Source organism: Anomaloglossus baeobatrachus, chromosome 6 (assembly GCF_048569485.1).
Source record: "Anomaloglossus baeobatrachus isolate aAnoBae1 chromosome 6, aAnoBae1.hap1, whole genome shotgun sequence".
NCBI lineage: Eukaryota > Metazoa > Chordata > Amphibia > Anura > Aromobatidae > Anomaloglossus > Anomaloglossus baeobatrachus.
The window spans coordinates 538,942,369-538,957,761 of NC_134358.1; the positions used below are offsets into that span (position 1 = coordinate 538,942,369).

General features: G+C 41.8%; 1 protein-coding gene across 3 annotated transcripts in view; it reads left to right on the top strand.

The window, feature by feature from the left end:
* The window catches only part of RSU1 (Ras suppressor protein 1), a 195,889-nt gene that overhangs the window by 27,463 nt on the left and 153,033 nt on the right, over window positions 1–15,393 (top strand). For all 3 annotated transcript variants that reach the window (XM_075316817.1, XM_075316818.1, XM_075316819.1), the window contains exons 4-6: window positions 6,105–6,225; window positions 10,796–10,914; window positions 14,603–14,685. In XM_075316817.1, coding sequence (XP_075172932.1) covers window positions 6,105–6,225; window positions 10,796–10,914; window positions 14,603–14,685 — 323 coding nt within the window. The remainder of the gene's footprint in view (window positions 1–6,104; window positions 6,226–10,795; window positions 10,915–14,602; window positions 14,686–15,393) is intronic.

The following is a 15,393-nucleotide window of genomic DNA, read 5'->3' on the forward strand; positions in this document are numbered from 1 at the left end:
GAAAAACACGGGGAAGCGTCTGCACGTGGAGAGGGGGGATTTTTGGCCTAGTTAAATTTCATATTATGGCTGCTCTCATGGAGAGTAATTATACGTGGGACACGGCAGGTCCAAGGTGGAAGATAGCTGGGCATGATGGGGGTGGACGGGTGACATTGCTCATACACTCCCAGTCATGCTAATCTCTTACCTGTCTATTCAACTTCAAAGGGAAAAATTACCCAAAAGTGATATTTAGACACGTCCTTTATTATTTATTATGTTTTGCTTATATAGTGCCATTAATTCCACACCTGTTTTACTTATTATCACTGTCCCCATTGGGGCTCACAATCTAAATTCCCTATCACTATGTCTTTAGTGTGTGGGAGGAAACAGGAGAACCCAGAGGAAACCCAGGTAGACCAGGGATAGCATACAAACTACTTGCAGATGTTGTCCTTGGTGGGCTTTAGGGTACCGTCTCACTAAACGACGTACTAGCGATTCCGACCACGATACGACCTGGTCAGGATCGCTGGTGCGTCGCTACATGGTCGCTGGTGAGCGGTCAATCAGGCAGATCTCACCAGCGACTCTGCGCTTGGTAACCAAAGTACATATTGGGTAACTAAGCAAAGCGCTTTGCTTGGTTACCCGTTATTTACCTTGGTTACCAGCGTACACCGCTTAGCGCTGGCTACCTGCACACATTGCTTAGTAACCCGATGTGTACCCTGGCTATGTGTGCAGGTAGCCAGCGCTAAGCGGTGTATTCTGGTAACCAAGGTAAATAACGGGTAACCAAGCAAAGCGCTTTGCTTAGTTACCCGATATTTACCCTGGCTACGTGTGCAGAGAGCCAGCGCTGGCAACCTTTAAGCAGCATATGCTGGTAACCAAGGTAAATATCGGGTAACCAAGCAAAGCGCTTTGCTTAGTTACCCGATATTTACCCTGGTTACCAGCATACGCTGCTTACACAGTCGGTGCTCGTTGGTCTCCCGCCGTCAAACATGCCGATGTGTGCTGCACAGTGGGAAACCAACAAGCAAAAAAATGAACCAGAACAGTGTGTAACGATCAGCGATTTCACAGCAGGGGCCAGATCGCTGCTTAGTGTCACACACAGCGAGATCGCTGATGAGGTCACTGGTGTGTCACAAAACCCTAGCGTTGCAAAGCAACAAAGCTAACCACTGAGCCACCGCACAGTGCTAACCACTGAGCCACCCTGTGGAGGAACTTAGACTTTGAATCTATAATGAGGCCAAAACCAAATGGCACAATTGAGCTATTCCTGGAAGTTATATCTGAGTGCAGCAGCATACATACAGTAATGGAGCAAAGCATGTGCCCCCTCCATGTTACACCTATGGGAACTTTTTTGATCTCCCATTCTACATCCATAGATATAGCTACAAAGGCTCTGACTACATATTAATAACAGCTCCCGCTCTACTGGGAAGACTTCCTACAAGATTTTGGAGGTGTCTGTGGGCTCGTAATCTCCAATCTAGTTCACCCCAAAGGTGTTGGCTGGGGTTGAGGTCCGGGCTTCGTACAGCCTAAATAGGCACTTATTAAAGGGGTTGTCTTTATCAGTGTCCCATTTCAAAAATGTGTTAGTTAATCTTGGCCATCCTATTCTCAGGATATCCAGCTGATTTTACCCAGGAAAGCAGGTGTAACTTTGGAATTTTTTTATGCATCTGGACTAAATTATAGGTGATCTTCTCAAGTTTGGTGTTTTTTTGTTGGGGAGATTAAGTTTTACCCCTGTAATTGGCTTAATTTTTTTTAAGAACATACATCCTCCTGAACATCTGTTATCCTGCTCCTGTTCGTTTCACTACTATTCCTGTTCTCAAAAGAGTAAAATGTTTCTTGCATTGGGTACCTCATTAGGGCGGTATGCAAAGGGGGCTGGCTAAGTCCCCCCCTTCCCCACCCCCCCTCCAGAAAACGGGTCTGTCTGAGCTAATGAAATGAGCAAATCTGCCAGCTCCCTTCACACAAAGCTCTAATATGGCGGGCACCAGGGGCGGGCTAGGCCGGGAGGCAGGCGGGTAATTGCGCCCTGGGCTGCTCTCCCAGCTGTTGTATTGGGCCGGCCGTCTACTGCATAATGTCATTATAACACACATGGCCGCGCACAGTGAATTGCACGCGGCCGTGTCTCCTGTACTGTGATGTGGCCGGCCGGGCACACTGACACATACAGGGGCACACAGTGCTGGTCGGCCGCATAGTACAGGAGACACGGCCACGCGCAGTACACATTGTGTGGCCCATGTGTGTTATAATTGTTATAATGGCTTCCTGCAGCGCGCGCTGCCTCATCTCGCCGAAGAGGAGCATCAGATAGGGTTGCTGCTGCATCCCAGTGGCTAGCAGGACCTGACTGGGTAGTGGGCGTGACCGGCTTGGTTAGGGGACGTGGCCATTTTCCTCTCGTCGACTATAACCATGCACCGGTGCACTCTTCCCCCCGCACCCACTCCATTTGGAGGTCTTACATCAGACCCCCACTTCTATTCTTAACAACTCCAGTACCATGTGGAGTTTCTCTCTGGCACCAGCTGTGTTGGCTGAGGCCCCACCCCTTCTGATCACATGGGCGTGACGTCACCACAGGTCCTTTAGCCCGTGGGATTGGGCACGCTGATGTGTTGGGCACGCTGATGTGTTGGGCACGCTGATGTGTTGGGCACGCTGATGTGTTAACAAAGGGCCAGAAGTGGAATTGCCGATGGTGAAATGAACACACACATTCTAGTACATGTCATTCATAAAATTATATACAGTAATTGTAGCAGGGTTCATTTAGTCGTTTCTACATTTTGGCAGCTGTACCCTTTCATTGATGTAGGTGTACGAAGCCTAATGCAGGTGTGCAACTTAAATACCAGTAATATTTTTGAGGGATGGATTTAGTTTTCTTGTTATTACAGTTATGGGGATATCAAATATGTTTTAAGTTTTGTGTTTTTTTTTTTTTGTTTGTTTTTTTGTTGCAGTTTACATTAAATCACATGTATTGCATTTTTCTGAATATTTTTTATTAAGTTTCCGAATCCATTTCAGAGATTCGTCTTTTTTTATTTTTTTTTTTTTATTTTTTTTATTTTATGATGACCTTATGTGCAAGGGCAAATGGCAGTCCAGCACTTAAAGTTTCGTGACTTCTTAAGAACATGTGAATAAAGTTGTCATATTGCCAATCATGACAACGCTCAAAAAACTGCCCATACGTTTTATACTAGTCTAATCCCTTTGTCACAGCATACTTGTCCACGCTAATACAGTTACACTAACATTTTGATACCGGCAGTTTATTGCTAGGCGGAACCCTTTCGATCCTGCTTTTGTCACCATTGATTGCGAAGATCAAAGGCACAAACTTTAGTGATCACAGAACGATAGCTAAGCTTAATGGGAGCAGAAAAACACAGGTTTCTATAGTTGTAGTGTGAACAGCGTCCTTGTCTTAGTTCCTCCTGGTGTCAATAATATTCATTAACCCTTTAATTTCCCCAATACTCAAGGAATTAGTATGAATCGTGTCTCCTTGTTCAGGAATAATTAGACCCGTGCCCTCTGTAAATTCTGTCCGATTTTTAAATCCTTCCAGCTAAATTAACCTTTTATCTGTGGAGTGGTATTCACCGCGCGCTGTCAGCCGGCATCCTCATATTTCTAGATAATAGCTAAACATTGATCTGTTACTAATCTGATGTAACCTTTTGTGTGTATTGATCACAGGTTTATCCTCCGGAGAGGGAGGCCAAAAAAACGGTCTTTGTTGAATAAGACGTTTTCGGCCATGAACTTTCTTACTGTGTGAATGCTATGCTATTAACCATTTCATAGATCATTTTTAGTACAACTCCCAAAAAAATAAAAAAGTATTTTTACTTTAAAAGTAATGAAAAAAAAAAATCTTTTTTGCATTTTTTTTTTTTTTTTTTTTTTTGCTAGGAGATGCAGATTTGATGTTGAAATGTCTACAGGATATTCCTGCATCCAATCTACACCTCCTGGCAAAAAAAAAAAGGCATCAAAGAACGGTTTTGCAACAGTGATACGATTTTGTGCCAGGAGGTGTAGATTGTGTGCAGGAATGTGCTGTAGAAATTTCAGCACCGAATCTGCAGCTCTTGGAATAAAAAAAAAAAAGCGTTTTTTCTGCCAGGAGATACAGGTCTGTCACCTAGTCAGTTCAATGAGGTCACCTGCGATCACAAGCGAAGGACCATGGGAACCTCTGGCTGTGGCCGCAAATAACCTGAATGACGTCACTGCACATCGGCTGCAGCTCAGTCTGTCATTCCAATCCTTAAGCTCACAGCAACAAGTCATGTTCTGTTCCCGCGCACTGTCACTTCAGATGTAGCTGGGCTTGAATAGTCTTGGGAGCTCATGTGGATTATATCAGACCTGGGTGTTTTGGGGGTAATAAAGCGGTGAAAGTGGGTGTGTGTATTTTATTTCAAATAAATAATTTTTTCAGTGTTTGTGTTTATTTTGTAATTAGTAATGGGGGTCTCATAGATTCCTCCCATTACTAATCTAGGGCTTAGTGGCAGCTGTGAGCTGTCATTAACCCCTCATTACCCTGATTGCCAACGCATCGGGGCAATCTGGATTAGCCAGATTAAGTTACGGGATTGTTGCATCTAATGGATGCAACAATTCTGGGCGGCTGCAGGCTGCTATTTTTAGGCTGGGGGGCCCAATAAGCATGGGCCTACCCAACCTGAGAATACCAGCCCCCAGCTGTTTGCTTTATCATGACTGGGTATCAAAATTTGGGGGGACCGCATGCTGTTTTTTAAAATTATTTATTTGATACTAATAAAGAAAGCCACATGGGGTCCCTCTTATTTTGATGCACACAGCTGGGGGCTGCAGCCTGTAGCCATATTATATTGGGAGACTCCACTCTGATTGCAACAATCCAGACACGCTTTCACACAGGGTGGGGGGCACGTCTGACTGCAACCAATCAGACGCTGGGAATGCCGGTGGGCGGGGAAAGCAGTGGATATGCATAAGGTTAATGAGCGACCCCGGAAGTAGCTTTTAAACCACACTGGAGACTCTGTAAGTATAGCGCGCCTGCTTTCCCCTCCTTTTTTTTTTAATTATTACCACAGTTGCTGGCTTGGATTGTTACCTGGAGTTCCCTTAGAACGTCGGGCACTGGGTCGGTGCTCGGGTTCTTTTGAAACTGCACGAAACCCTGTTGTTTACAGTTCAGGTCCTCCCATCACTAATCAAACCCATTTTTGCTGAGAAGAAAAAGGAAAATAGTGCAGAAACTTATGTAACCACTTCAGCGGAAGACGCTAGAGGGAGAGAAGAAGGCGGCGCAGGGGCCTTACTATTAAAGCACCACAAAATAATGTTGAATGGCGCTTTAAGTAGATAATAATAGCAATTTTATACAAAAAAACAAATCACATTTTGCAATGAATATCCCTGCAAATAATTTTTCTTCTCCATGGGAGGGGGGATTTCAAAACCATTTACCCCCTATTTCCTCGTACATTGAAAGCTTACGAGCAGGGCCCTCAATCCTCTTTGGTACTCACTCCTCTTTTGAGAGACTCGTAAGTGGAGAAAGTAGATTTATATTATGAAATGAAGGAAAGCGATCCAGCTGAGTGACCAGGTGATTTATTCAGTGCAGTACAGACATGGCATAGTCGTGGTTAACGCGTTTCTGGCTTAACGCCCTTAATCATAACCATTTGGTTATGATTAAGGGCGTTAAGCCAGAAACGCGTTAACCACGACTATGCCATGTCTGTACTGCACTGAATAAATCACCTGGTCACTCAGCTGAATCGCTTTCCTTCATTTCTCATTGCTGCGGCCAGGGCAGGGCCGGATCCTTGTCTGAGGTGCGGTGAGGTCAGACGTGGGTGAGCTGGATTCCATTACAGATTTATATTATATTACAGTATTGGCATATACTATTAATTTGTGCATAGTTGTGGAATTGACCAATGCAAAACCAATCCGGTTGGTATCTAGCAGGCAGCCATGACACATCCATTTTATATGTATGTCTCATTTTCTTTTCTAACTTGGATTCGGGTTTTTCTTCGTATCCCTAGGTGTTCCGGCCAACATTGCGGATTTGAAAAACTTGGAGGTGCTGAACTTCTTCAATAATCAGATTGAGGAGCTTCCGACACAGATCAGCAGCCTGCAGAAGCTGAAGCACCTTAATCTGGGGTACGAATTTTGTTCCTCAATGTATATTATTTCTTGTAATTTTAAATGTTTTCTTTATCATCTGACTGCAGAATTTTGTGGTTTATGCTCCTTTTTATTGGATATGTGGAAAAAAAGTTTCCAAAAAAATAATTGCAAAATTGTGCCCTAACATTTGGCAGTTTGACGGAAGAGTACATGCATGCTATAAAGCTAATATGGATATCATAGAGGTGATCCCTTTCGATTAGTTACGGTTAACACAAACTACCCTTCTGGAGGACTCCAGAGTCCAACCGAATATTACATGGTCACTCATTCATTGAACTGGCACTGAGCTATATTCCATTTCTCCAATAGTGGCCACTGTGAAGGAAACGTGTCGCTTTTCCCATGGTGTGAATTTATCATCAGAAAATGTTCAATCTATTTCTATGATTATTTTTTTATTATTTATGTATTATGTAATAATAATACATAATAATATTTATTATGTATTATTATTACATAATACATAAATAATAATCAATATTATTATTGCATAAATAAATAATTATGTATTATTTATGTAAATAATATATAATAATAATAATACATATTATTTATGTATTATGTAATAATACATAATACATTATTATTATTATTATTATTATTATTATTATTATTATTATTTAATAAATAATAAAATTAGAATTATTGCAATTTTTACAACATCCACTGCGGCTGCTCGAGACTCAAACTGTCAGGAAATCCACATAGACATTAGCAATAGAGGTGGGCTGATCGACTCGCGGGGCTCCTGCCCATCCGCCAGGTCAGTAGTCTCAGTCTAGATGGATTTAGGCTTGCTAATCTCTTTACCTTACGGGATCTCTGGAACAGCTTTTGATTAGCCGGCTGACACAACGTCATCACTCTGGAGATCCTGGAAGTTAAGATATTCACAAGCCTTCCAAGAAAACTGACTTGGCCGAAAGACCGGCGTCCCCTGAGTAAACCCGTCTATCTCTAATTAGCAACAATAGACTGACTCAGACCGTGTCTTTTGTATACAAGCCCTTTCATTGCAATCCTGTCTGTGCCGCTAATGAGATTGCTGAAAAGTATTTTGTCAAGAACCGGAAGTAGGAGTCTTAAAATTAATACAAGTGGACAGTGTGAAAATTGCAATTTTTTTTTTAATCTATATATACGAATTGTGATATGAACAATAAAAGTATCAAAGTTAAACAAAAAATACATTTTGATCAATAGGTCATCTTCTGATGACTTTTCCTATTAAAAAATGAGCTGGGAGTTATCTCGATTTGAAATAATTCTGGAGAAACATTTTTTGTCTTTTGATAGCTTTGTAGGGGCATGATAACACTCAGTTGTCAAATGTATCATACATTTCCAGGAGGAATGATCGAGAAATAGCATACAATGCAGCAATATACAAAGACACTACAGAATTGTAATTTCATGGGGAATACAAGGACTACCTGTGACAACAAGAGAATTGTCATGTCCAAATGGAATTCTGGTCATTTTTGCATCTTTTCAGCTATTGTTTTTATATTATTTTTTATTATTATTATTATTATTATTATTATTATTATTATTTTATTTTATTTTATTTTTAATTTTAATTTTTTTTGTGGATAAAATAAAATTTTCCAGTTTTTTTTTTTTTTTTTTTTTTCCCCCAGTACTTTTCTTTCCCTCTATTGCTAATAATATTGTGACTTTGCTCTGTCACTAGTTGGCGTGCGCTCCTAGCACAGCATTTCCAATAGACAGGAGAATGATTGCTTTTGGAGTTGTATTCCAAAGTCTCCACGTAGCCGAGGACTCTCGTAGCGAGGACTCCGGGGAACACTCCATTTATCAGCCGTCTCGGGCTAATGATTGTAGACACCATTCAATTAGGAGGCGCAGAAGAGGCTTCTCGATTTGGGGGATTTAATGACTTGGATAAATACCATCAAGTGTGCAGAGTTCTAGACCAATCTGTGGAAGTATGGAAAAACACTGACACTGCGGTAGAGACCTGGCGCCTGTATTCAGAATTGGTCATAGAAAAATATAGAAAAAAATATGATAAAAGAAATTTCCAGCTAAACCCCCCCCCCCCCAAAAAAAAAAAACCAAACGCCTAAATTAATAATATGATTGTACAAGGTTAAGTTTTCCTTATCAATATGATATGATGGGGATAATTCACTGATTAGCCGAGACCACCACTTTCCCGAGAATGGTGATCTTCAAAGCCCTGTTCTTCAGGTCGGTGTGGGCCTCAGCGGTAGGACCCCTCCAGTGATCAATAAATTGTCCACTATAATATTGATAAGTGTTATCTAATTTAATTGATACAGATCCTTCAAGTTATGTTCTGGATTAATACATTTCATGTATAAAAGTTGCCTCAGTCTCCAGCCGCGCTCCAGTTTTTAATCCCAGCATGTTCTCTTATAGTTTTGTCTTAGCAGTATGAACTATATGTGAGGAGTTGTCTGACTGATCGTGTAATTAGCTAAACCAGCCCCCTTCTGTGTCACCGCTAATGTATAGGCTGAAAAGGGGACTGGTTTAGCTACTGAAAAAAACAAATCCGACTTTTTGTTTGTGTGCATTTCAACATTATGAACTAGTTTCGTGTTGGAAACAAATGCTGGGTTATTCGATTTTCTGGATTATTGGATGTTGGATTAAAGAGAACTTGCCATATGATTCTTGCTGTTCATGTCTTATTGGAGCCTTGTATGTTTTACTGTGAAACCCTACTAGTCTGAAAGGCCGGTGCCCCACTTCTTCTCCCCGCTCCACTGCCCTAGCTGTTGGGTGTTTTTCAATGTATGTGTATAGGGACAGACCTGTCAGTCATGGGGTGTGAGAGGCCACCAGGTACCTGCTTTGGACTAGTCATCTGAGACACATGGTCCCTGCCAGCTTTTCACCACACCGTTCCAGAGTAAACCTTTGCAGCTGCAGTAACACAGCAAGTGTCTTAAAGGGGTTGTCCACTACTTTTACGATAATGGCCTATCATTAGGATAGGTCATCAATGTCTGGTTGGCTGGGGTCTGACACCTGCACACCCTATGATCAGCAGCTCTTGGTTCCGGCGGTGGCAGTTTCGGAGCTCCTCCCTCTTCCGATAGCGGCTGCTGCACATTTGCCTCTCATTCAAACCAATAGGAGGCGGATGTGCAGTACCCAGCCACTATCAGAAGGCAGGGCAGCTCCGGAACTGAGCATTTCCGCCTGCCGAGAGCAGGTGAGTAGCCGGGGTAACTGGTACCTGACACCGGCCGGTAAGACATTGATATTTCAAAAAAACTGACCCACACATCCTACGTGTGTGTGTGTGTGTGTGTGTGTGTGTGTGTGTATAGGTGCCAGCTGAAAAAACATAGCAAATATAACATGCACAAAGCTGCACACTAAAAATGCCAACAATGTATAAGGGAACTCTGGTACTGCATTACTGCTATATGAAAAAAAATGAGATTTTTAGTTTATGAATTGGCCAATGCATGTAAGACCGGAAACCAACGGCAAGGTAAATCTCCTTATACCAGGAGTCCTAGCTGCCCAGACATGGAGGTTAGTCCAAATACAGTAGTGGCATTTCAAGTTAGATTTTTTTTTAGTCTAGCTGTCCAGACACGGACGTTTTTAACCTAGATAGTGGCATTTTAGTTAGGGACCCGGAATATTGAGATTTACCTTGCCGTTGGTGTCCGGGCTTACATGCATATTCATAAACTAAAAATCTCATTTTTTGTCATATAGCAGTAATGCAGTACCAGATTTTCCTTTTACATTGTTGGCATTTTTAGTGTGCAGCTGTGTGCATTTTGTATTTGATAAGACATTGATGACCTATCCTAAGAAAAGTAGTGTACAACCCCTTTAATTCATGCTGCCCATGATTTGAACATTGTGTTCCCTTTTAAGGATCGCATACAATGCTGTAAATTAGCTGTGCCAAATCTATAAATCGTTTAAAGAAACTCAATCCGAAAGCCTAAATTAAAAAAAAACAAAACACATTTTAATATCTTGTATGCCGTAATATGATAATATAAAGTTGAAGGCCCAAAACCTGAGGCTGCACTACTGAGGGTTTTTTTAATTTTTTTTATTTACGGCTCAGTGTAGTCATGGAGACTTGTTTAGCTCCAAATTTTCATTTTCAATGCTATCTACATAGAACCTGCCTCATTCAGTGTCTGTATGTAGAAGTATAACTCATAAGTGAGTTCCGTGCTATAGATCCAAACTAGGTCTCTATGACAACACAGGATCTGAAGTTTTCAGTACTGCGACCGCAGGCTTCGGGCCTGTATCTGAAAATGATAATATCTATCGTGTGTGTGTGTTTGTACATACATATATTATATTGTGAGGACAGGACAAACTAGTGTCTCAAGTCTGCCTCAACCTTACTTTCCACTGTATATGTAGCGATGGCCTTCCGCCACCGCCATCTTGAAGATGTCGCCATGGCGCCCAATATAGGAAAAACAATCTCTTATCTTAGATATGATACAAAAAAATCCACACGAAGTATAACTTTTTATTCCTTGTCCTCTTTTTCTTCCAGCATGAACAGGTTAAACTCCTTGCCTAGAGGATTTGGTTCCTTGCCAGCACTAGAAGTCCTTGATTTGACTTACAACAACCTGAGTGAGAATTTCTTACCCGGGAACTTCTTTTATCTAAGTAAGAACATTTTGTGAATTATTTAAATGGCTATAATACTACTGCCCCAATAATCCATCATTGGACCCAAAATTGGATCTGAAGGTGCCTGTATACTGTGGGGCAAAGTCAGTTGTACATACTGATTTCTGTGGGACCGGTGGACTATATTTGGGGTTTTAGTTAATGTTAACCAAATATTCAGGGGCTATAACCTGTCCCCAGAGGTGTCTGGCAACATCTTACTCTTGACTCCCCATTGAAATCTCACACATGCTTGACTGAAATGAGCGTGAGTCTGGGATCTGGAGAACATTCTGTCGACCACATGAGCTTTTGCCTTGACACCTTCAGATGTTATTGAGTAAAAGGTTTCACAGAAACCTGATCCAGTGACCGCTTCAGTTTTTCGGACCAGAACAGTGTAAACCTTCTTCTACTAACAGGTAACGGGACAGAGGGGGGAGGTTCCTGCTGCAGCTGGTTGTTTTTATAGCCAGATACAGGACTGTGAAGAGGGTGGGGGGAGCATGGTTGATCTTCTCAGGCACACAGATTTTTTTTTTTAATCGTAATATAAGAAAATTGCATCAAGGAAAATATTAAGAGGAAAATGTTTTTATATTTGTGTGATTTGTATTTGTTTTTTGTGTTTTTTTTAAGTTGTTTTTTTTTTTTTTTTGTTTGTTTTTTTTTTACTATAGGAAGTCTTGGCATATTGCTATCACTTTCTCATAAATGGACACTTGACTATTTCAACCCGGCTGATCTTCAAAATAAAGGCATTATGTGCAGTTGAAACCAGAAGTTTCCATCCGTTATCTATACAGACACATCTGCAGGTTTTCCCCTCCGCTCTCTATATGGACACATCTGCAGGTTTTCCCCTCCACTCTCTATACAGACACATCGGCAGGTTTTCCCCTCCACTCTCTATACAGACACACCTGCAGGTTTTCCCCTCCGCTCTCTATAAAGACACATCTGCAGGTTTTCCTTCTGCTCTCTATAAAGATACATTTGCAGGTTTTTCTCACTATCTGACATGAAATCAGAATAAACCTTTCCCATTTTTAGGTCAATTAGGAACCAAAATTATTTATGTTTGTCAAATGCCAGAATAATGAGAGAGAGAGAATGTTTTAAGGTATTTTTATTACTTTCTGCAAAGTCAAAAGTTTACATACACTAAGGGCGGCTTTGCACACTACGACATCGCAGGTGCGATGTCGGTGGGGTCAAATCGAAAGTGACGCACATCCGGCGTCATTTGCGATGTCGTAGTGTGTAAATCCTAGATGATACGATGAACAAGCGCAAAAGCGTCGTTATCGTATCATCGGTGCAGGCTCCGACATTTCCAAAATGCCGGTGCCGCGACAGGTACGATGCTGTTCCTCGTTCCTGCGGCAGCACACATCGCTGTGTGTGAAGCCGCAGGAACATCTCCTTACCTGCCGCCAGCGGCTATACGGAAGAAAGGAGGTGGGCGGGATGTTTACATCCTGCTCATCTTCGCCCCTCCGCTTCTATTGGCCGCCTGCCATGTGACGTCGCTGTGACGCATCACGACCCGCCCCCTTAGGAAGGAGGCGGGTCGCCGGCCAGAGCGACGGTCGCAGGGCAGGTGAGTGCATGTGAAGCTGGCGTAGCGATAATTATCGCTACGCCAGCTATCACAAGATATCGTACCTGCGACAGGGGCGGGGACTATCGCGTGCAACATCGCAGCATAGGCTTGCGATGTCGCAACGTGCAAAGCCCACCTAAGAGTATTATGCCTTTATACACTATGGGACAGCCTATATTATGATGTCATGTCTTTGGAACCTTGTGATTGGTTTATTGGCAACATCTGAGTTAGAGACACACCTGGATATATTTTAATGCACACCTGAAACACACTGCTTATTAAACATTGTATATAGACTTCTGGTTTGAACTGTATATAAAGTTTTTAAAACTTTTATTAAGAGGCTAAAAACCATTACAGACTTAATACTTTTTATTGCTGAGGATATGGTACAGTTGGATCTAGAATTTTTGGACTGATTTTATTTTATTTGCAGTAATACATTGTAGAAGGATATAATGGGAGAGAGATTTGTGGTGCTGATCTTGAACCTAGTAGTATTTTACTAGACCAGATACAATTGTAGCAAAAACTCATTTGTGAGATCTGGCGATAAGTATTATCTCTGCTTGCAGTCGCTAGCGAAAAGTATATTTAAAAATCAAAAAGACCTGATTCATTATTTCATTTATGCCTGTTTTTGGTATTTTTCGTTTGTTTTTACTTTTGCAATTTATTTTATATCTGCTTTTTAACACTAGAAGTCCCAGAGAGGGATCATTTAACATTTCTACCACTGGAACCCTATGGAGCTCGAAATTCCTGGGACTTCTAGTGTTAAATGTCTATTTAAATATGTGCTACCTTTTCTGTTTTTGTTTTTTTTTGCTTTTTTTTTTTTTTTTTTTCATGTTTGCTAATGTCGGTGTGGTTTAGGGATCCCAAATGTTTTCAGCTGATTCATCAGTGGCAACATTTTACAAAGTTGCAAAAATTTGTAGTAAATTTACTCTTTCTCTCCAATGCCCCATTCTCCTCTTCACGGAGTGATATAATATTGATGTTTTTGTGTAGATGTGGCGACATTTTAAAGTGAAAAATGTGACTTTTTCTGCTAAAAATGAAGAACATTTTTGATTTTGTACAAAGCTCCTTTTTGAAGAATGTGGTATAAAAAAGCATCAAAAGAATACCAAAAGACGAAAAATTACTTAAAAAAAACCTCCTGCAAATAAGTCTGACCCAAAATCTATTAGGCCGGTTTCACACATCCGGCATTTCGCCACTTTGCCGTATCCGTCACACTCCGGTAAGTGCAATACAGTACAATGGCATCGCGGCAAGCTTTGGTTACATGCTCCGGTCACATGACATCATGTGACCGGAGCTTGCCGCGATGCCATTGTACTGTATTGCACTGTACTGGAATGTGACGGATCCGGCAAAGTGGTGAAATTCCGGATGTGTGAAACCGGCCTTAGAACGTTGTTTGAGATTACAAAAAGGGCTACTGCTTTTATAGCTCCTCTCTTGTACATGGGTTAAGCATGGTATTCCAATTCCATCTTCTTTAATTTGTTGCAATACCAGCCATGGCCTGTTGACGAGAGTGGCGCTGTTCCTAAGAAGACATATTTTTTTTTCTTCGCATTCGTAAAACAGGATAACTCCTTTTTAATACAAATAATGAAATATTTGCAAGATACCGGAAGACTTTGGAGTAGATGTTGACCTCTTCACCTGACAATGGCTTTCGTGCGTTATTTATAACCTTCTTTCTCCTTTTTTAAGTGGTCCCTTATGACCTAAAATGCAAATTTGCCTATAAACCTGCAGCATTTGTCCATAAAGGCACAAAGCGATCAAAGTCCGCGACCAGAGCTGCCACGTTTTAGTACAGCGTAAATTGTTAATTGTGTCAGCCGCGGTGATATAGATGTTTTCCTGTACATGCGGGGCGTACAGTAAGCCTGTAAATCTGCGTTTGACCTGCTTGTTATTACGGTGAGCCCTGCGTATGTCAGAGGCTTCTCACCGCGCCGGGGTTATTAATCAGAGCTGACTCGTGGTATTGATCAGGGCTGCGGCTCGCCGGCTCCACGCCACTCTGTTTATATATTGCTGTTTAATTTGCAGCCACCCTGCGTGCTCTCTATCTAAGTGACAACGATTTTGAAGTCCTGCCGTCCGATATCGGGAAGCTCACAAAGTTGCAGATAGTAAGTAATTTATCTAAATTCCCGGAAAATCAATTTGCTTTCACAGCTCACCGTAAACTCCAGTCAATTTGAGAAGTAGCATAGTTTATTTTTTAGAAATAAACTACTGCAGCGACTCCTATTGTCGGGGCGTGGAGGAGGTAGACGTTTCCTTCTCTGGAATCTTCTTTTAGTTGTTGTTAATGTTAAATTTTCTATTTTTTGGGTAAAATCGCTATATGAAAAAATAAGCAAGTTTACAATTTCTGTTATTAAAGTGAACCTGTCACCAGATTTGGGGCGTATAAGCTGTGGCCACCACCACTGGGCTCTTATATACAGCATTCTAACATGCTGTATATAAGAGCCCAGGCTGCTGTGTAGAACATAAAAATCACTTTATAATACTCACCTAACGGTCGCGCTACATTGGAAGGCGTCTCCGTTGTCCGGTGCCGACGCCGCCTCTTTCGGCCATCTTCGTCCTCCTTCTGAAGGTTGTGTGCATGACTCATCCTACGTCATACACACTCGCTGGTCCCGCGCAGGCGCATTACAATACTTTGATCTGCCTTGCTCAGGAAAGATCAAAGTGCGCCCGCCAGGACCTCAATGCCGGCACATGTGCATGACGTAGGACTCATCATGCACACAGGCTTCAGAAGAAAGAAGACCAAGATGGCCGAAAGAGGAGGCGACAGTCCCGGAGAACGGCGCCATCCATCTGAC